The sequence below is a fragment of the Rhineura floridana genome, chromosome 7 (assembly GCF_030035675.1).
Source record: "Rhineura floridana isolate rRhiFlo1 chromosome 7, rRhiFlo1.hap2, whole genome shotgun sequence".
Lineage (NCBI taxonomy): Eukaryota > Metazoa > Chordata > Lepidosauria > Squamata > Rhineuridae > Rhineura > Rhineura floridana.
The window spans coordinates 14,174,161-14,197,140 of NC_084486.1; the positions used below are offsets into that span (position 1 = coordinate 14,174,161).

At 42.9% G+C, this 22,980-nt stretch overlaps 1 protein-coding gene across 19 annotated transcripts in view; it reads left to right on the forward strand.

The window, feature by feature from the left end:
- ZMIZ1 (zinc finger MIZ-type containing 1) overlaps positions 1-22,980 on the forward strand; it is a 621,029-nt gene that overhangs the window by 343,365 nt on the left and 254,684 nt on the right. For 18 of the 19 annotated variants that reach the window (XM_061634913.1, XM_061634912.1, XM_061634907.1 and 15 more), the window contains one exon: positions 5,378-5,488. In XM_061634913.1, coding sequence (XP_061490897.1) covers positions 5,429-5,488 — 60 coding nt within the window. In that variant the 5' untranslated portion in view covers positions 5,378-5,428. Of the gene's footprint in view, positions 1-4,561; positions 4,603-5,377; positions 5,489-22,980 lie in introns of those variants that run through there. The other variant, XM_061634917.1, reaches the window with a different exon arrangement.

The following is a 22,980-nucleotide window of genomic DNA, read 5'->3' on the forward strand; positions in this document are numbered from 1 at the left end:
TATGTGTGTTTGAATCTTTGCTAAAGATTACACCTTCCTTGCAAATTAGTCAGACAGAGACTTTTAAGCTTTAAAATAAGAAATAACTACTTTATTCTGGAAGTACATACTTGATGGGAAAGAGTTCTACATCTAGCTAACTAGCTAAGTTGGAGATACAAACACTAAGCTTAGTGTTTGCCATGCTTGGAGGAGAGGGAGAGCTTCACACAGTTCTTACGCCTGCATACATTAACAGCAAACATTTGGAGGTAGGATACTGAAAAGTGTCTTCACCTTAGAAAAAAATTAACCCTCCTTTGTCAGACATTTAAGGAAAGTTGCCCTAGAGCTGTGTCAAAATTAGAGCCTGAGCATTTTCTGGAAATGCTGTAAGACTAGCTTGTTTATGCTTGTGCTAGGACAATTTACATATGCATTTTTTAAACAGAAGTGGGGAACCTGTGACCCTCCAGATGCTACTGGTTTCCAACTCCCATCACTCTCAGCCAGTATGAGCAATGGCCAGGGGTGATGGGACTTGGAGTTCAGCATAATCTGGAGGGCCACAGATTCCCAACTCTATTTTACATTGCTGATTATATTGCGTTGTGTGTTTAAATTGTTATCTGGTCCACGCCCTTGGGATTGGGTATGTTAGAAATCTACTTTAATAATAACGATTTGTTATATCTAACCAGATCCCAGTCATTTCAGTGAGTCTTAGCTATTTATTTACACTGCACCTGCGGCTGCTGCTATTACTAACCTGTGACTCGTGGAATTGGGTTTCTAGTGTTGCAACTCCAAATTACTTCCCACTATACCAGCAAGAGAAACCACTGTGTAATTTTTATTCCCTGTCTTCCTATTTGTCCATTACTAGTAAGTGCAAGCCATTTTATTAATTTGTGTTGAATCTCCCTACTGCTTTGTGTCCCCATAATCTGCCAGCAGGAGTTGCTTGATAATGTTGGCTGACAGTATGAAAGCCTGGTATATCTCGCCACTCGAGAAAATAAGGCTTTCTCCAAGTGGTTTCTATGTTCTGACCAGAGCTAGTAATCATTTTCAGCTGATCTCTGAATAATGTAGCAAGATGGTTCACCAAATGATTGGAAAAGGAAGAGTTTGGGAAGTGAGTGGAGAGACAGACTGATAGCGATACATTTCTAACAAAATCAGGGTTGAAGCCATTCTGCTGCCTAACATCCCATTCCCTAATCAAGACCCCTTCTTTGACTCTCATTTCTGTATCAGAATAGGAGAGGATGAAGAGGTTTGAGATTAGAGGAACTGTATTGATCAGTCCATTCAGTGTCCATTCAGTGTTAGCAGACTGAATCTGATTGCGAGTGAAGGGGCGAAATAAGACAAGGACACATCAGCTGGGTTGAACAAAGGCCACTTTATTAAATTATGCAAAAAACCCAATTTAAAGTGACCTGCAGAGGGAAATGTAGGTGCGGAACTACCTATAAGCAAGCATCTTGCCATACAGGTCACGGGCAACCAGCCCCTGCTGGGGGACCAGGGCAAGCCCGCTCTGCTTACCCCTTCCCCGGCCACACCCAGTAGGTGAGTAGGGGGGCCTTCTTAGGTCACCACCCCCTGGGGCCGCACAACCCTCAGGTGGATGAGTTAAGTTGGCCCCAAAAGCAGCCCATATACTGTCCTCAAGCCGCAAAGCTCTGACAGACAGGCCTCTGGAACCACCAGTCACCTCCAAAGGTGCCTAAGGGGACCACCAAGCTGTCCTTACCTCTTTTCCTTTCCGCACCTTCCTGCACCATGCCTTAATTATAAACTGCCCTTTTAGGGCAATTAAACTTCAACCATAGCAAATTAGCCAAATTAACCTATTAATCACAATGCCCCCTAACCTGATTCCATCCCACTCACACAGTGTGGAGTAGGCGGAAAACCTACCCGCCGACAAGGGTGGGCAGGATAAAAATTCCTTCTCGGCCCCGAAGCGACCCTCAAACACACCATAAAAGAGGGAGGGTGGGGTAGAGGAGGTAGGAGGGGTGGCCTAGCCTTAAATAGGCCCATGGCTCCACCCCTCCCTGCCGCACGTCACGCGCGCATAACGCTGCTATGCACGATGTTGCCCTTAGCCAAAATGGCGGCAACGGCATCGCTCCCTCCTCGCAACCAGGCCTCGTCTATGGTAAGCGACGCCTCATTAGTTGCAGAATAGACTCACTAATATTTTATTCCAGCTGGATTTTGGATGGAGGGATAATGGTGGGAAAGTTGGGAGAATCATTGCTAGGGTGCTTGGCAGAGTTTGAGGGACCTTGCCCCCCCCTTTGGATTATGCCATTTTTAAACCCCTACCTGAAACGTTTGATGTTATGTGTAAATGTGATATACACTTTGAGGGATATTAGTTTTTATATTGCCTATCCCCTATGAACAATACAAATGTAGACAATGTGTTGTAGTATTTAAAATAGATCATTGCTGTAATGATGCCATGTCTAGGTTAGCTTATTGTACTGGTAAATCTCTGTTGTCTGCTCAAAGATTAAACTTTTGAGGTGGTTTGAGGGCTCTGCAAATAAACAGGGGCACGTGTATGTTGTGAGTGAACATAGTTTTAATAAAATCTTACCAACCTGCATTTTCAAAAAGGTCCTTTCACTGCATCTGCTATTGAGAAGCTGGAGCTAGCACAGATTAACAATGATGCCTGTACAAAATGAGGCTTTTCTATTTCATGAAGCATTATAACTCATTGACAGGAGTGGTGTATTGAACCCTGTTGTGTCTGGATTATAAAGATGAGGAGGCCTCATTCAGCAGAGGGAGAGAGAAAGAGATTCCTTTCCCTGTAGTCTAATCCATCAGGAGCCATTAAAAAACATTATTGGTGAGGTACAGAGATTTCCAGACATCTTATGTGTGTGTCGAATGCACCTGGGTGCTGAGATCTGGTATTCGTCGCTCGGACTTGGATTCATTGAGATCACCATCAAGGAGATCAGAGGCTCCCTTTCAGAGAGCTTCCACAATGAAACTGCAATGTACCAGAGGGACTTGAATTGAAATGCTTAATGGGAGAAGCAAGTAGATCAGTAGTTTGAGGGAAGTTCAGTGATAGAGCATGTACTTTCCACGTGTAATGTTCTAGAGTTCAGTCTTTGGTACCTCCTTTTAAAAGATGGGAAAGACCTCTGACTAACAGACCATAGAGAGACACTGCCAGGTGAGATAGACAATTGTGGGCTAGATGGCTCAATTTTCTGATGGTACAAGGCATCTTGACTAGAGTGTGAGGATGATTTAGCATGTCAAATAAAATTAACTATGTGGGGGGAGATGTACGAATGGGCTGAGCATTCTATCCTGTTTCAGTCTCGCTGGCACTCAGTCATAGGTCTGTCCTATATTCTGTGGATTTTTTAGAATAATGCACAAAAACACTATACCTCTTGGATGCACTTTTTTATGTAGAGTACACACTTTTAAAATCTAAACATAAAATATGTTAGTGTGTGGACTTTTTACACACTGAAAAAGATGCACAGTAAAATCCAGAGATCTGCATAATTTGACTGGGCATTGTGCTCCAGTTGTCAAGCAAGTTCAGGCAGAGCTTGGAAAAGTTACTTTTTTGAACTCCAACTCCCTTCAGCCCAATCCAGTGGCCATGCTGGCTGGGGCTGATGGGAATTGTAACTTTTCCAAGCTCTGATTCAGGAGTGTCAGATAGGGTCAGTCCACTGCAAAAAGTGGACCAGACAAATTCCTCTCTGATCCCGGGGGGGGGAGGCTTCTCCTTGTACAGAACTGTACAAGTACAGAGCAGCTATTGTTGCTGCTCCTGCTATACAGTCATTTGTTCAACTATATTGGACATACGTGAAAATGTGTCACCCTTTAACCTTGCAAGTTGCTTCTCAGAGATCAGCTTGAATATATCTGTGGCTAAATGCATGTGCCTCCACTAGTTTTGGATCCAGAATAAAAAGAAAATCCATTGGCTCAATCTGCTTCTAGCAGCAAACAAACCTTTGTATTTCTTTCTCTAAATCAAGTTTTGCTTTATATATGTGACAATAAATGTCTGAAAGTTGGTGAGTGTGATCAGTTTTTGTGAATATCTGAAAACTCAGACACACATTGGCGAACATTGGCAGTCACCTTTAATGTACAAAAATAGGAGAAATGACCATTTTTGCATTGTCAAAATTCATCAGGGATTGCCGATATAATATACATCACCTTTGGAATTATCTCTCTATCAAGAGAGTGTGTGCATATGTAGGATAGGGATGGAAAGATTTGTCTGTTTTGGTTCTCTCCTTTTATCATTTTCCTAATGTTAAATTCAGTTCTCTACATTTCTGCAGCAATCTGCAATTTTTTTTAAGTCCTCATGAAAATTCTCCACTTTGTCCATTTTGAAGGACAGCTATGTTTCAGTTCTCATATTGTTTTGGAAATTGCTAATTTGATAAATTCTGCTTTAAATACGAACTGAATCGAAATTCTTATCCATCCCTAATGTAGGATGCACCAGATATTACACCCTGATATATTTGTGCTAGCTCTAATATGTTGTTTGGTTCCTAGATGCTGAACACACCTCTTTTCTAGTGCTTTATGCCTAAGGTTCGTCTGGGCTATATTTGGTATGGGAACCTTGTATTTTGTGTATGAGGGGGGGTGGGGGTGGGAAGAGCTGTAGCGCAGTGGTAGAGCATCTGCTTTGCATGCAGAAGGTCCCAGGTTCCATCCCTGGCATCTTCAGGTAGGGTTGGGAGAGACATCTGTCTGAAACCCAGGAGAGCCGCTGTCAGTTAGTATAGAGACAATATTGAGTTAGATGGATCAATAGTCTGATTCAGTATAAGGCAGCTTCCTACGTTGTGTGTAAAAAGAGTTAACACACAGCATTGATGTAAGTTCACAACTGGAGTTTGCTGTATGTTGTACTGTGGATTATAATATTAGTATTCAGCTAAGGTTCTGGCCCTGCACAAGGCATCTTGTGGTGCATCCTTTTGTGTTAGACATCCTAGCCTTTTCCCCTGAACCACCAAAATGACTACAGGAAGGCAAGAAGAGGGAGGAGGAAAAGAGAAGGAGTCTTAGGGTTAAAATGAGTTATGAATTACAGTGATGGCATTGACATGATGGGGCACTGGTTGGAGGGGAGACACAAGGTCAAATATAGGATGCCTCCGGGTTTACCTGCCCCTGAATTATATGACTTTAGAATGTCATGGTTATGAAATGAAAAGGCATTGCTTTCAAAAGAGCATTCATCCTCTCTTTCAACAACAAAACCTACCACAAAGGATAAACAAACATATGCTATGTAACATCCAGTATTTTACTTTTTCTTCTTCTTAATGGTCCTTCTTGTTCTTTTTATATCTTGCAGCTTGAGGGATTTTAATGGCTTTCAGGTAGAATCTAAGTGGAGACAATCAAAATGAATTCTATGGACAGGCACATACAGCAGACCAATGATCGGCTGCAGTGCATAAAACAGGTAAGCCAAAGACACATCATTAGCCAAGCCATACAGTTGAAAGGACCCATAGCATTACATGTCAGACTGTGCTTTGTGGCTTATGTATTGTATCAAATCTTATTTAGTTTATAGCACCGCTTCTTGGTCTGTAGATGAAAAATCCATTCAAATTTGAATACAACCTCATGTTTTGTGAACATTTTCTTAATCCCTTAAATTGTTTCTCAAAAAGGGGTGGGGCTCATCATTATATATTATATTGCTATTTGCTGAGCCAGATAATGTGCCCCTTCATACTGTATTATAGATGCTTGCTGATTTTTCATGTTCTGCCATTGCAAGGAACTTAGGGCAGTTTGCATGGTGCATGTCCCCACCACTCACCTGTAAGCTGAGAGAAGGTGACTGACGTAAGGTCACTTAATTGAACTGTGTGGTGATTTGAATGCTAGCTTCATTGGTATCTGATGCTGACTCTGTCCACTCCACCACACCAGTATTTGACTAAGTGCATAAAACAGACAGACAGACTGACTCTGCATGTTCCGTAATGTTTTCATAAAGCGTGAAATGTTTGGAACAGGCTGCAATCCCCTCCCAGGGCTACAACTCCATATTGTTGTTCAGTGTGGCTCTCTGTTTAGAGTCCATAATACATTTTTAAAACAAAATTAAAACCAGGGGAATATTCACTTGAAGCTCCACCTCCAATCTGAAGTAGTACAGGGCAGACACAGTTGAACCACCTTCAGAAGAACTATGCTTGTGCACGTGTCAATGTGAAGTGAGAGAAGCCACGCACATGGAATTCTTGAGTGCTTCTCATATGCACTTGGAAGGATGAGGAGACTTGCTTAGTTGTTGACCCCATATGAGAGTTGTGCTGGCTCTGTGTGTATGTGTGTGTGAGAGAGAAAGAGACAGAGAGAGTACAAAAATATCTTCTGATAATCTTCACTTAATTCTCTGCATGCTGTTGTGGCGTTATTTTTGACTGAAAGATTGCTGAATGAACATGAGTTCTTTATTTGAAACATTGCACTGAAGAAACTGACAGCTATTATTTGATGAATTGGTTTCATTGCAATGTTTTTGTGAGAATGTGTTATTGCCAGCATATAAATATTATAAATAAATAATCTAGTGTGAAAAAGAAGGGAACCTCCCTTTGCTAGAAGCTTTCCTGACCAACCTGCTAATATTTGACCTTGAGCCAGTCACTGTCTCTCAGCCTAACTTACCAAATAGAATTGCTGTGAAGATAAAAATGGGAATGCAACTATCTTGTACGCCACCTCAAGCAACCTGGAGGAAAAGTGGTATATAAATGAAATAATTAATAAATAATTATCTGTACCAAGATAACTAAAATTATATGGCAAGAAAAGCTTGTTTCTGGGACTTGTATATATTTTACACGTATGCATTGTTTCTGCTGCTGCTTCTGCTCCTGGTGTATAAACATTAAAATGGTGACCCTCATCCCATGGTAGGGATGGGATCCATTGACTGGTGCCGTTTCAAAAGCATTCTGTCGACCTAACAGGCTGGCATCTATTTGAGTTTGTTTTGTATCCGCTAGCTGGTGCTTTTGCTCATCTTTTTTTTTTCTACTCGGAAAAAATATAGATATTAATATCCATATTTTTAAAAGAAATATTGATATTTTGAAGAATATAGTGATATTTTAAAAGGAAATATTGTTAAATTATAATTCTTGCCATCAGTGTTTCAGAGGCAGAATTTCTTCTTTTTTTTAGTCCACTTTCAGAAATCTCTGTGGAAATTCACTGCATTAAAATCCAATCCTCATTGAGAATAAGAGATTTAATGGAAAATTTAATATGAATTCCAAATTGGGTGGAATTCTAGCACATCCCTATCCCATGGTAGTAAAAATATTACAATAAAAATGTTAGTGTATACTTTATTGGCTTTTGGTCTTCCTTAACAAATACAATCAATGGATAAAAACAATAAAAGGAAAAAGACATATCAGCAATTTGTAGTTCAACATAAAGTTAAAGTAATTATAATCAGAACAAAACTAAAAGAGGGAAGAGGTTAGGTGGGGGGAAGGGGGGAAATAGGCTCTGACAGAGCCCACTGGGCATATACCTCAGACAAACAACTCCAAATATGGATCCCAAATGTCCAAGTGTTTATAAAATATAATAATAATAATAATAATAATAATAATTTGCTAGGAGAGCCTAATACATGTTATGTGCTAATACATGTAACCAAACCCCAATACCCCTTTCTTTCAGGAAAAGCCATTCTGGGAAAGGACAATTTGGAGCAGAGAAGTGGTGGGAGGTGCTGAACCCTTCCCCACTTCTGTGCTCAAATTCCTCCCCCCCCCTGCAAGCAGCTTTTCCCTGCTTGCGGTTTTCCAAACATGTTTTCCAAACATGTGTTCCAAACATTCCAAAGGTCACATCCCTTTGTCCTCTTGCTGTTTCCCTTCCTCCCAGAATGGCTTTTATTTGGTGAGGGTTTGTTTACATTGTCTACCGTTTTGGAGGGTGAGAAATATGCATATACTAGCTGCCTTACCAGGGCAGAAACTTTAAAACACATACTTGTATGCAAGACTCAATTAAGATTTTTTAAAAAGTTATGATTTATACCTTGGGGAGGCTTGAAAATGTAGAATGATTACCTGTGCCCAAACTAATTTTTTCAAGGAGAGCATCAGAAGAACTGAATCAAATGAAAGAATATGTCCTAGAGTTTATACCCAAATTAACATCATACTCCTGGTAGCATAGTGGATAATTCAATGAAAATAATTATTTTTTTCCAAATTGTTTACTATGCTATAGGAGATCGGTGATTCATTAGGGTCACCATAAGTCGTAATCAACTTGAAGGAACATCACAGAGAGAGAGAGAGAGGTCATAAAAATTCCAACATGCATACAGTAAACGACAGCTTTATGCTGTTACCAAAACTGTTGTAATACAAGCCAAGCAGAACAAAACAAGAACTAAATAAAAAAGGGGGGAAGGGGAGTAGTTGTATTATAGGGAAACAAAAATATGACAGATCTAGCAATAGGAGGATTGTGATTGTTATTGATGATATAACTAGTCAGGAGAGCGAGAAGGGTTGGTATCCACACAGACATTCAAATGTATATAATTAAAGCGAGACCCTCTATGTGAAAAAGGGAATATCTAGTGAAGCTGGTCAACCCAAAATCATTCCTGAAGAGTTGGAGGACATTGAGTACAATCGCCACGAGTGAGAGATACAAGAAAAGGCCACCATATGGATCCATATCTGTCATATTTTACTGCCCCTCTGCAAAATGTTTTGATGTGTCAGTCTTTCCATTAGTACTAAGTTCCACACCTTATCCCACCAACCATCAATCGTGAAGGGGGATGAGTGTTTACAGTGACGAGCTGCTTCTAATTTTGCTACAGTCAGTAGGAATATGATTAGCAGCTTGTATTATAATTGCTGCATATTATTAGGAAAGATGGATAATAAACCCAACTGTGGCTCTGGTGGAATAATCTGTTCCACTATATTTGAGATCTCTTGAAAGATTCATTGCCAAAATGAAGTTACTATAGGGCAAGACCACCACACGTGGTAAAGTGTGCCCAACATGTGGCATGCCTGCCAGCATTCTAGTGATGTTCCTGGGAGCATTTGTCCCAGTCTGGGGTGAAATGCCAAAGCAAGATCACCATTAACACAGATTCTTGCAGTCAAGCTGAAATAGAATGGGGGGGTTGCTCCATAATGCAGCCCATTCTCTTTCTTTTATACTCACCCCCAGATCTTTCTCCCAAAGCCCTTAAACTACCTGTTGATCCCATCATACCTGATATCAGACTCTTATATATCAGTGAAACTGCCCCTTTTAGACCACCTCTAGAACTCACACACAGGCTCTCGAAACTAGTAAGCCATCGCTGTGGAGCGTTCACTCTTAAGAAGTTTCCTGCTGAATGATTGGACTTGTGCTATTTCAAACCAGTTCACTTTAGTAAATCCCAGTTGTGCATTCACAGAACGGGTTATATTTGTCAGGGTATTTGAATAGGGGGTGCTCTAAAAATGGGAGAAAAGGAAAGATTTGTGGTGCCAACTACAGCTCTTGTTTTTTCCATATTCTTAGAGATTATCTGAGGAAGGGGTTCTCAGTGTCTTGTAGCTGTTTGACAGAAAATTTAACAAAGGCAGTGCCCTACCTGTAGGACTGTGAGGGTCAAACTCCATCGTAACCCATTCAGCCTCTTTATCTCCACAAATTACATGAATTAACTGTTTCAGAATGCATGTCTCATAATAATATTGAAGATTAGGGAATCCCAGACCTCCCATACTTTGATGTTGGTAACAAACATTTTTGTTTACTCTAGATCTTTTGCCTATGTTGATAAAGGTATTGAATTTTTTTTGCCATTGATTAAGTTCTGTCCCTTCCAATCCCAGGGGAAGCATTTGAAACAAGTGTAAGAATTTGGGCAACAATGTCAGTTTCATGGCTGCTGAGCCAAGTATCCCCCATCTTATACCTGTGCATTGGGTTTCTTTTTCCTAAGTGTAGAACTTTGCATTTATCCCTGTTGAATTTCATTCTGTTGCTTTCAGCCCAATGCTTCAGCCTATCAAGGTCCCTTTGAATTTTGTTTCTGTCTTCCACGGTATTAGCTATGTCCCCCAATTTTGTATCATCTGCAAATTTGATAAGCATGCTCTGTACCTCCTCATCCAAGTCATTAATAAAAATGTTGAAGAGCACGGGCCCAGGACCGAGCCCTGTGGTACCCCACTCGTTACTTATGCCCAATTTGAGAAAGAACCGTTGATAAGCACTCCTTGAGTACAATTCTGGAGCCAACTGTGGATCCACCTGATAGTTGTTCCATCCAGCCCACATTAGATAGCTTGCTAATCAGAATATCATGGGGCACTTTCTCAAAAGCTTTGCTGAAGTCGAGGTATATTATGTCCACAGCATTCCTACAGTCTACAAGGGAGGTTACCCAGTCAAAAAACGAGATAAGATTAGTTTAGCAGGATTTGTTCTTCATAAATCCATGTTGGCTTCTAGTAATCATGGCATTGTTTTCAAGGTGCTTACAGATTGACTGCTTTATAATCTGCTCCCGAGTTTTTCCAGGGATTGATGTTAGGCTGACATTGTCTGTAGTTCCCCAGTTCCTCCTTTTTGCCTTTTTTGAAGATAGGGACAACATTAGCTGTCATCCAGCACTTCACCAGTCCTCCATGATTTCGCAATCATGTACCACACTGACATTTGAAATTGTTAATGTTGTATTATTATTAAGAATATATATATAAACACTTTTCCTAGGTGTTCAAAATGCTGCACTCTAAAGTAGAGAAATATTATTAGTTGTATTAACCCTGCATTACAGATTATGGGGCTGAGGCATACAGAATGGCACCTTGCTTAAGGCTATTTTGTGTGGCTGATGTGTGATTTAATCAAGAAATTTTCTGCCTTAGAAGACATTATTGGAGCCTCTACAACTTTCTTCAACTTTTGTTTTTATTGGGAATGGGGGGTGATACGAACAAGAATGTAATGCCAGTTTAAATCAACATACATAAGGTTAAGCACAGGAAATTCATATGATCCAGCATCATCTTGTCAAATATGGAAGCAGAAGGACAGTTTCTTCACATCATCCACATAGACTGAACAAGTACAGTTGAAAGGGGTCCAACAAGTCAGTAGTCTTCACTGTTTCAGACTTGGGATCCATCTTAAAACCCAACCTCCAATCTTCCTGGTTTTAAGTGCTTGTTATATATATATTTGTCTCTCTCCTTTTTGTCTCTACATTTTCCCAAGTTATTTATATATGATCACCCACATGCAAAATGTGTGTGTGTTTGTATAGCTTATATCACTTAGATTTGGGTGGGGAACCTGTGGCCCTTGAGACAGTGTCGGACTCCAACTCTTGTCAGCCCCAAGCAGCATGGCAAATGGTTAGGTATGATGGGAGCTGCAACTCAACAACATCTGGGGGGCCAGAGGTTTCCCATCCCTAATTTAGACGCACACACAAGCTTCAGTAATAGCAGAGCCTTCTCCATTCACTTAACTGTTAAGGAGAGCTGCACACAGGCATCTCCCCAATAACCTCCAATATGTGAAGCTGTGCATATACATTAGAGTACACTTTAGTTGCTTGCCATACCAAGAGAAATCTACAAGGCTTTCAGAAAAATTGCTAGAGGTGCGTAAACAGAGTTTTTTTTGGGGGGGGGTGAGTACCAAAGGATAAAATTGAAATAGCATCCTCCTCCCATTAATTAACACGAGCATCATGTTTTATTTACATTGGATTTGGGCCATGGGATTTCCTATATTTGTGCCAAAATGGTAATTGCTTTATTCACACTCTGACATTCTTAATACCACCTAAACTGCATTGCTGGGTGCAGCCACCACACCTTACCTTGTGATGGGGCTGTCTCAAAACACCCCAGAAAGCCTGTTATAAAAAACAATCTTTTTTTGAGCAGAAAGATCCTTACAGCATGCAGCAAGAGCCAAAACACCACAGCCTGAGTTAAGAACAACAGCTAGAAACAAATTGAGGGCAATCTTATTTTCACAGATCCTGTTTCTAAGGACAGTCCAGTATGTTTGGCTATAGGCTATACAAAGTATTTGTCTCGACTTTTCCTATACATTTTTTAAAAGTAAATATGTCTATTTTGTTTTCTGCTTTGAAACTACCCTTATCTAAAGAGTTTGGTTTCTAGCTCTCTTTAACTGGGAGGAGGAAGAATTGCACAGTTCTAAGAGAGTCTAAAAACATTACAGCAATGGAAGGGTGGTGTGTGTGCCAGACTGAAGTCTGAGCTAAAAAGAAAGAAACCTGCCTTGACCCTCTGCTGTAACCTGACCCACTTCAAGCAGAACACAGACCATCATTTATACTGTTTTGCAGGGTCGGGATGAGAGCCAGGGAGGTCTGTCTGTCTCCTTGGAGCACTAGCTGCTGCCAGCTAGTCTGCATAATGTGTAGAACTGGAAGCCAAAACAAAACCTGCCTTTTCTTAGCTTCTACCTCTACATGTAAAGAATTTTTAATGGCAAAATTACACGTATCTTTTCAGGAAATCAGGGCTTCTAAGCATTTTCAAGTGAAAAAGAGAAATAGACTTCGACAGACATCAGAGATGACAGTGAATCCAAATGTTCAAAATAAAAAAGAGGAACATGAGAATGCAAGTCTGTTTCATTAAATGACCCCAAGGCTAGGATTATGACACAGGGAGAATAACTTCCCTCTATCCAATTTTTCTACATCATGCATAAACCCCTATCATCCTCCCCATATCACTTTTTTTCTAAATTAAAAAGCACCAAGCATTTTGCATTTTCTCTTAGGGAGTATGCTCCAACACCTTGATAATTTTATTTCCCCTTACAACTTTTCCAGATCTATAGTATCCTTCTTGAAATGGGTAAACTAGAATTGTAAGCTATTCCAAAAGTGGCTGCAGCATGATAAGAGTTTATTTTCATTTTCATTTTGTTTCTTTCCTAATAATCCCCAACATGGAATTTAATCTTTTTCATAGCTGCTATACATGGTGTTCATATTTTCAGTGAGCTATCCACCTCTACTCTAAGATCTCTTTCCTAGTTAGTTACCACAGGTTCAGACCTCATCAACATATATATGGTGTTAAATTTTTTGCTCCAATGTGCCTCATTTTAAATTTATTTATACTGAACCACATTTGCCATTTTGTTGTCCAGTCACCGAGTTTGGAGATACCCTTCTGGAGCTGCTCTTAATCCCTTTTGATTCTGATCACCCTCAATAATTTTGAGATTATTTATAAACAAATTAAAAAGTGCTGGTCCATATGCAGACCCTTGCAGGCTCAACTTTTATAACATTCCATTGTGAAAACTATCCTTTATTCCCTCTAGCTGCTTCCTGCTCCTTAGCCAGTTACTGATTCATAAAAGGGTCCATGCTCGTATCCATGAGTGCCAGTTTTACTCAGAAATCCTTCAATGAAGACAAAGTTTTTTTGAAAGTCCAAGTATACAAGTGTCAATCAGATCAGCCCTATCATCCACTTACTTATTCTCAAAGAATTCCAAAAAGATAGTGAGGTGGGACAACTCTTTTCTGAAGGTGTGCTGAGTTTTCCTCATCAATTCTTGTTCTTCTTTATGTTTAATAATTATTTTCATTGGGGTGTGTGGCTTGCCATCAAGCAAAATGGCCTCTTAAATCTTTGCCTCCCATCCCTGAGTGGGTTCTTCGATCTGTTATCGACAGAATATTAATTCAGTTATCAGCCTGAAAAGTCAATCTAAATCAAGGAATGTCTTCGGCACCTGGTAAACAAAACTGGAATCCTGTGGTGCTCTTTGAGGCAGACCTTTCTGAAGAGTCAGAGCTGTCATGCTCTGAGGATATGAACATGGTGCATGAGGGAGACTAACAAAGAAAACTGACAAGTAATAATTTCGACAGCAGAGACATGGCAACCTTCTTCAAATTACTTCAGAAATAAATTGCAAGCGATACACAGTCAGCTCTAGCACCAATTGACTGAAAGTTGTCAGAATTACAAACTCAGGTCAAAGAAATCGCCACAATGACTACTGAAGTGCTTGATCTCGGCGTACGCCAAGAAACTAAACTTGCAAAACTCAAAGCAGCCACAGAAGCTTTGTAGCTGAAATAGGAGGAACAGGAAAACAAGGCTCGCAGAATGAATATTAAGGTTTGTGGGGTCCCTAAATTTGGGTCCCCGTCCTGGACTCAGTCCTGCAATGGTTTAAAGATCTACAGTTGCCCTGGAAATCTCCCTCCAAGATACTTAGCAAATATCTCATATTCCAGGCCCATGTATTCAAGGGAGAGGAAGCCCCAGCGATCTTATAATACGCTTTGGAAAACTCCACACAAAAAACATGACATATAAGTCTCTGCGGGAGCACTGCACATTAAAATTTGGAGATGCTGAAGTTCATGCTTTTCAAGATCTCTGCGCTGACACTAAAAAGAAGGCATGACTTCAAGCCAGTCACTGAAGCTTTACAAAAGGCAAACGTCTCATATCGCTGGGGCTTCCCCTTCAAACTAGTGATGTGCAACGGAAGCAGGTTCCTTACTGCAACTACACTGCAAGAAGAGAAAAAATTATTGAGAGAATTACAGTTCAGCTTCTCAGAGGAGCAGGAGGAGATAGCAAACAACGCAGATGACAGCAAGGAGCAGGAAGAACCATAATGGGAAATTCAATGCAAAAAAAAGAAAGGCAAGAAGAAGTCAGGCTGATTGGCAAGGGAATACAAAATGGAGGTGCCTAAACCTTTCTTCAGGAATAAACAACATGCCTACTCTGAAGTCATCTTGATGGACTCACAGAGCTCAATATGCTAATGGTATCTCATGTAAACGGGTTGCCTCCTCAATAGTCTTGGAAATTCTGTTCACTTTACCAGTTATAATATCGTAGTGCTGCCCACTCGGGGGTTGTTTAATGAATGTCAGGGATATTTCCTTTACTGTTGGTTTATATGTTAATGTGGCTTAGCCCCACTGTTACATCTCAGGGACAGGGAATACACCCCTTTAATGGATGCACATTGCGTCTCACACCTAGAGGCGTTGTTATGGTTAAGAAAGTTCAGGTTTTATTGTTTGATTTTTCACTTTTATTTTATCATTATTTTTACTTTGGGAATGGAAGTGCTGTGCAACAGTTTCCTTGGAAGGAAAGATTCATAACCCCTTTGGGAACAGGGAGCTGGAGCTCTTTTTCACTACCCACAAAAAAAGGTAAAGGTGTCCCCGCACTTGTAGTGCAAGTCGTTTCCGACTCTTAGGGTGACGTCTTGCGACGTTTACTAGGCAGACCGTATATATGGGGTGGGATTGCCAGTTCCTTCCCTGGCCTTTCATTACCCCCCAGCGTATGCCGGATACTCATTTTACCGACCACGGATGGATGGAAGGCTGAGTGGACCTCGACCCCTTTTACCGGAGATTCGACTTCCTCCTTCCGTTGGAATCGAACTCCGGCTGTGAGCAGAGCTTTGGCTAGATTAGCAATTAAAAAACCAAGTTGCTGACACAGATATTGGCGTCGAGGTTGAATGAGGTGGTGGGACTTTAGCAACTATGGAGCAACTATCTGGTGGATACACAGTTGGCTCCAGAATCGTACTCAAAGAGTGCTTATCAACAGTTCCTTCTCAAATTGGGCATAAGTAATGAGTGGGGTACCACAGGGCTCAGTCCTGGGCCCGTGCTCTTCAACATTTTTATTAACGACTTGGATGAGGAGGTACGGAGCATGCTTATCAAATTTGCAGATGATACAAAATTGGGGGACATAGATAATACAGTGAAAGACAGATACAAAATTCAAAGGGAACTTGATAGGCTGAAGCATAGGCTGAACCCACCTGCAGATCACTTGAGGGCAAATCCACGCCCTTCCCCCAGCCGCACATCTCCAGATCCCTATGCGGCATCTCAAGGCAGGCACCTTCAGCCCCCAAAGCAGGAGCTTGTAGACACAGAACACGACTTGATTGTCTTGGATGAAGAGGAATGGAGTGGGGAGTCAGAATCTGAGGAGATTTTATCTACTAGGATATTTCAAGAGCCTCATTTCCTTCCTCTGCTATGCAAGGCGATGGAAGCCCTTACCCTCACCTCTGCAGAGGATTCTCCTACTCCATCCTCCTTGAGAGTCTCAGCGGTATGTCCAGATCCAAAACCTAGGTCTAGAGTGTTGAAGCTTCCTTCTCTTCTCCCGAAGGTGCTCAAATCAGAATTCGACATTCCTTTGCAATTCAAAAAATCGGTTTCCTTAGCCAATAAATATTATACGCTGGAACAACCGATCATGGATCAGCTGAAGGTCCCACTCATAGACGCGCCTATAGTCAATCTGCTAAACCCAAAATTGAATCCGAAAGACTCAGATGCGCACCTTAAGGATACCACTGAGCACAAGATGGACCAGGGGCTTAGAAGGATGCATGAGGCTAGTGCGCTATCAATCAGGGCAGCAGCAGCCTCCTCGGTGTTTGCTCGAGCCTCCCTTCTTTGGTTGGAAGATCTGCTGGATGGCCCACAGCAAGATGCAGCCTGGGTGCGCAAATCTCTGCTGAAGGTCTCTCGAGCAGTTACCTTCATGGCAGATGCATCTATGGATGCCATGCAGTTTGCAGCAAGGTCACTGACAGCAGGGATCTTCATGCAAAGAACCCTTTGGCTTCGACATTGGGAGGCAGACCCGGCAGCTCGTTGGAATCTTGCCTCAGAACCCTACATAGGAGGCAAATTATTTGGGGACACTGCCCTCGCTAATGTCTTGGAAACTAAGGAAAAGAAAAAGTCCATGCCATCCACCAGAAAAAGGGATGACGGAAGAACCTTTCGTCGCTCATTCCATCCTTATCATTTGGTGCAGTCCTTTCGGGGCTCACGTCCCTTTGAAAGACAGAAGGACACCCGCTCCAGCCGTCCCTTCTGGAACAGACAGCACAGCCAGCTTAAGTCCCAGCAGCACCTTCCGGGTCGATTGGGCTTTGCATCCCAGTCACGTGGAAACAGGGGTCAGTTCTGACGCCTCCGCCTCACTGGTGGGAGGCCGTCTCCAACATTTTGCTCACCGATGGAAGGACTTATCCTCCAATCAGTGGGTCCTACGCACCCTTCGATACGGCCTTCACCTGGAATTTTCTTCCGACCCCCCGGCAAGATTCATTCCATCCCCTCTATCAGCAAATCCACACAAGAGGGGCAAAGTTTTACAGTCAGTTTCCCATCTCCTACGCATGGCAGCCATCGAGAAGGTCCCACCAGGAGAGAGATTCCTGGGAAATTACTCTCTGTTCTTCACTGTCGAGAAAAAAGACGGTTCGTCCAGGGGTGCTAGACCTCAAGGGTCTAAATTCCTTCATAAAATACCGCAAATTTCGTATGGACACCTTACTTTCGATCAAAGAAGCGCTGAGGCTAGGGGACTTCCTCTCTTCTATCGACCTGAAGGAGGTCTACCTTCACATACCAATCTTTCCCCCTCACAGAAGGTACCTTCGCTTCGCGGTGGGACAAGACCATTATCAGTTCAGGGCTATGCCCTTTGGCCTGTCGTCTGCTCCCAGGGCATTCACGAAGATCGTGGTTGCCCTGGTGGCACACCTCAGGACTCTGGGGATTCATATCTTTCCTTATCTGGACGATTTTCTGATCCGTTCACCATCATTGCACAAGGCATGGGAGGACCTCCATGTCACCCTGACCTGTCTAAAAGACCATGGCTTCCTGATCAACGAGGCCAAGAGCCATCTCTTTCCATCCAGACGCATTACACATTTGGGAGCGACTATAGACTCACAACACAGCCTCATCACGTTGTCCCAAGAAAGGATCAGCAAGATTCGCAAAGTAGCATTGGATGTCCTATCCTCCCCCTCAATGGACCTGATGGACTTGGCAGCACTTCTGGGTTTGATGGTATCCACGTTCCAAATGACGCCATTCCCGCACACTTCAGTGGGTGCTCCTGCCCTTCCAAAACAACATAGCGTCCAGACACCACCGCAGGGTAACTCTGTCGCCAGAGATTCAGCAGTCGCTGTTCTGGTGGACCCTCGAGCCCAACCTGGAGCGAGGAGTTCCTTTCCAGGATCCACTGCACACCCTGATAACATCGGATGCCAGCCTGTCAGGATGGGGAGCCATATGCGATGGGCAGATGATTCAAGGCACGTGCTCGTCTCAGGAATCCACACTGCCGATCAACCTGCTCGAACTACGTGCAGTTCGTCTGGCCCTCAGACACTTCGCGAGCACCAGATGGTTAGGGGCGGTGCTTATCAGAACAGACAACGTGTCAGCCAAATTTTATTTAAACCGTCAGGGGGACACACGCTCCCTCCTTCTTCAGAAGGAAGCCTTTCTCTTCCAGTGGGCGAACAATGTCGACTCAATAGCGGCAGAGTATCTCAAGAGGGAGGACAACAGCCAAGCCGACTGGCTCAGTCGGGAGAAGCTGATTCAAGGAGAATGGAGACTTCACCCAGAGGCCCTTCGTCAGATAGTGGAATGTTTTGGCCACATTCAGGTAGACCTGTTTGCCACCAGTCACAATCGGCAGGTGAAGAGGTTCTTCTCCCGGTATGCGACACCAGGCGCGGAGGGGATGGATGTGTTAACTTCCCGGTGGCCTCCGGGCAGGCTATATGCCTTTCCTCCAATTCCAGTTAACCCCAGGGTGATCAAAAAACTTCGTGCTGAGAGGTCAGCGGTTCTGTTGGTGGCTCCATGATGGCCAAGGAGACCTTGGTTTCCAGACCTCCTCAACCTGTCAGTGGAACCACCATGGAAAATTCCAGCGAGAAGGGACCTGCTATTTCAGGGACAGCTCCGCCACCCGGACCCAGAGTGGTTAGCGCTTCATGTATGGAACTTGAACGGAAGAGACTCTTGAAAAAAGGCATCTCTCCCCAAGTATTGGAAACCATGATGGCTTCTAGACGCCCATCCACACTCAGAATTTATGAAAGCACATGGAAGATCTTCTCATCCTGGTCACGGAAGAAATGAATTCTTCCTCGGAAAGCAGGGGTCAACGAGATCCTGTCTTTTCTGCAAGACGGGTTATCTTTGGGTGTCAGACCTAACACCCTGAGGCGCCAAGTTTCAGCCTTATTGGCAATTCTCTCCAGATCCCCGGATAATCCAATCGGGTCTCACCCTTTCATCAAACGTTTCCTCAGGGGAGCAACGATAACAGCACCACCTACGGTGCATCGCTACCCAACTTGGGACCTACATAAAGTTTTGACAGCCCTTCAAAGACCTCCGTTTGAACCTCTGAGTCAAGTTTCCCTCCGTCTTCTGTCCTTTAAGGTCTTGTTTCTGGTGGCCATTACTTCGGCCCGTAGAGTGTCTGATTTGAATGTCCTGTCTGTCCATAAGAATTTTTGTGTATTTCATAAGGATAGAGTAGTCCTACATACTGTCCCTTTCGTCCCAAAGTGTTGTCTACCTTCCATTGCCAGCAAGAGCTGGTATTGCCATCCTTCTGTCCGAATCCTGTCCACCCTTTAGAGAAAGCCTGGCACTCTCTTGATGTGAGACGAGCCCTTAAAGTTTATATTTCCAAGACAAAGCCAATTCAGAAAACAGATTATTTGTTTGTCTCCTTTCACCCAACATCCCTGGGGAATAAGGTGACCACGTCTATGCTAGCCAGGTGGATCAAGGCGTGCATATCATTGGCATATGCCTCTCTAAGATTAGCCCGTCCTACCGGAATAGTAGCTCACTCGACCAGGGCAGTGGCCACATCAGCGGCCTTTTCCCATAATGCCCCTCTAGCGGAGATTTGTAGGGCAGCCACTTGGTCCACTCCCAATACCTTCATTAAACATTATAAAATAGACTCCTATGCTTCAGCTGAGGCAGCCTTCAGGAGGAGAGTGCTATAGCACGTCCTCACAGATCAATAGTAGCCACAGCCCAGCAGTATTTCCACCCTACATGGGTCAGCTTTGGTATGTCCCACCTGATATCATCTTTCCATGCACAGGAGAAGAGACGTTTGGTCTTACCGTGAAATCGGTCTTCTCTGTGCATGTCAAAGATGATATCAGGGCCACTCCCTATGAGGGCTGGGCTGCCTTTACAAGCACTATTGGACCTTGAGCAGAGAGTGTATGAATACTGTTGTCTTGTCTTCTTTGTGGTGTTTATTGGTCTTGTTCATATGGGCTTGTCATTGAAAACTGAGCACAGAGCAGGCGCAGACCAGGAAGGGATCTACAATAAAACATAAGCAGTACTCTTTTGCCTTCAACCACTAGGTGGAGCTAATTACCCACCTGATATCATCTTTGACATGCACAGAGAAGACCGATTTCACGGTAAGACCAAATGTCTCTTCTAAAAATTTCTAGCGTCTGTCTAGCTTTGTGAAACCTCTTCAGCCTCAAATTCTTTGTCTCTTTCCCCCATCTGACTATCTGTTGGAATGTGCTTCTTCCACAATAAAAATATGTTCAGGGGAAAGCTGCACTGATAACAGCCAGCCTTTCTTGGCTTCTCAAGCTAGTCACAGGCATCTCGACTGACATTCCAGCCATGGCTGATTCTTCCATCCTTTTGGGCTCTGGCAGTTGATGGGCAGTGTGAAGATATTGAGTTCAAGCCAGGAAGAAAACCTATCTGTAGTATGCACATTTGTTAGGCAAGGTTGGGTGATCTTCTGCACAGTTTGTCTTGAGTTTAAAGGCCCATCCTCTCCCCCCTCCCTATATTATCTATTTATTTGTTTAACATTATTTATTTATTTCTTGCTGTGCTGCAGCTTCTAATTTTGAGGATACCTGCGGGGAACTTACTGTGGGTTAAGTGTATGGGTTACTGAAAAAATAATACAGCAGGTAATAAAGAACCATCTTGCCCCGAGAGGATGAGGGAGACGACAGACCAGCCTGGTGGGAATAAATAGTGACTGAGGATTTAGTTGCACTTGGAAATGACAGTTTTGTACCACATTGTAGTGTTTTACATTGCTGATGGCTGATTTGAAATTGCTTCTTGTTAAGTGGACTATGACTTCTTAGCCAGGCTGATGGTCACTGGGACAGTATTTAGCAGCCTGGAATCTTAAAAATTACTTCATTAAGATGCTTCTTCCTTAAAGCTGGAAAATGGATATGGACTGCCTTCAAGTCGATCCTGACTTATGGCGACCCTATGAATAGGGATTTCATGGTAAGCGGTATTCAGAGGGGGTTTACCATTGCCTCCCTCTGAGGCTAGTCTTCCCCAGCTGGCTAGGGCCTGCTCAGCTTGCCACAGCTGCACAAGCCAGCCCCTTCCTTGTCTGCAACTGCCAGCTGGGGGGCAACTGGGCTCCTTGGGACTATGCAGCTTGCCCACGACTGCACAGGTGGCAGGGCACGTAACCCCTGAGCCACTCACTGTGGGGGTGATCTTTAGCTGGCCCTTGATACCCAGGAGACACGGGTGGGGATTTGAACTCACAGACTCTGGACTCCCAGCCAGGCTCTCCTCCCCACTGTGCTATACCAGCTAGGCCTGCACAATTCACCAAGCCAAACTCAGCCCTCCATTATCTATGGCAGCACACATATTCTTTTTCTTTTTGCTGCCTGTTTGTAATTGTAAAAATGTGACCAAGTTGTCAAGCACTTGGATGCCCAGAATACATTGCTAATGGACTGGGTTGTGCTGAGTCAAGTCATGCAAACCTGTAATAAACAATCCTCAAAATATAATTTAATCTGCTTTGATGCCCTCTGACACTTTCAAAGTTTGCTAATTAAAAGTTAGCAACCTCAATCAAAGGAGACAAGAAAGAAGCCTTTCAGTGATAGAGCATGATTGATAAACGCCCTGGGCTCCTGCTGGGAGGAAGGGCAGGATATAATAACAATAATAGTAGTAGTAATAATAATAATAATAATAATAATAATACATGTTTGCTGATATATATCATGCTTTCTGTCTCTGCAAGTTTTAATTTGTTGTTAATTTACTTTTTTTCTTTATCAGAATTTTCAAAAGCATATTTTGCATTGTATCTTGGAGAAAAAGAATGAATTATCAACCCTAATAACTCCATTCAGAACATAGTTTTTCTTCATTGTGCTAAGGAAGTTGAGCTATTTCTATCATGCCCTTTGCAAGTTGGTGGGTGGAACATCCTTTTTTCTTTTTTTTTCCAGCAATGCATGGTGGTCTTTATAGGAAAAACTTGGTCTGTGTGACATAATGGAGCATTTCCTCTTGAGCAGGTCGGGCTTAGCTGCCAGAAACCTTGCCTCATGATTGCTGCTTTGGGATATTGGTTTCTAACTGACAGAGAAGTTGAGATGACACAGCCTCCTCCCCAACCGAAATGCACAGAAACCCAAAGAATTAACTAGTACTATTTCACGGGGGCAGGCAGGGGTTGGGTACTTCCTGTATGAATAAACTACTTACAGAAAAACCATAAAGCAGATGTTCTGCTGCTAGTCAACAATTTTTTTCTCTCCTCCCTGGCTTGATTGTCCTGAGATGGCTGATTACGTTGATCTCTGTGGCCTTTTGCTCTTTTTCCTGGAATTTTGAGTTTGGCTTTCACTTCAAACAGGCCATCTCTGGTTCTCTTTTCTAACTGTTAGTAAGAAACGGTATGGCTTCAAAGAAGAGAAATTGTAGGACTTACCGGCATCATGAACAGCATGGAACTTTGACAGTTCCTTCAAGTACAAAGTTGTTCCTCCAGGTTCCAGAGCAGACTGAGAATGCACCCAGGGCCAGGCATGTAATGCCAACTGACTATGTATCCCTGGGCTTCCTAGCGCAGGTAGACAACGAAGAGCAGGAAAGTCTGCACACAATCCACATTTTGGAGGAGACCCTTGGACAGGTAGGCTTTGCTGAATGTGTGTTTTGTTTATCTAAAAGACAGAGGAGAGGATGGACATGAA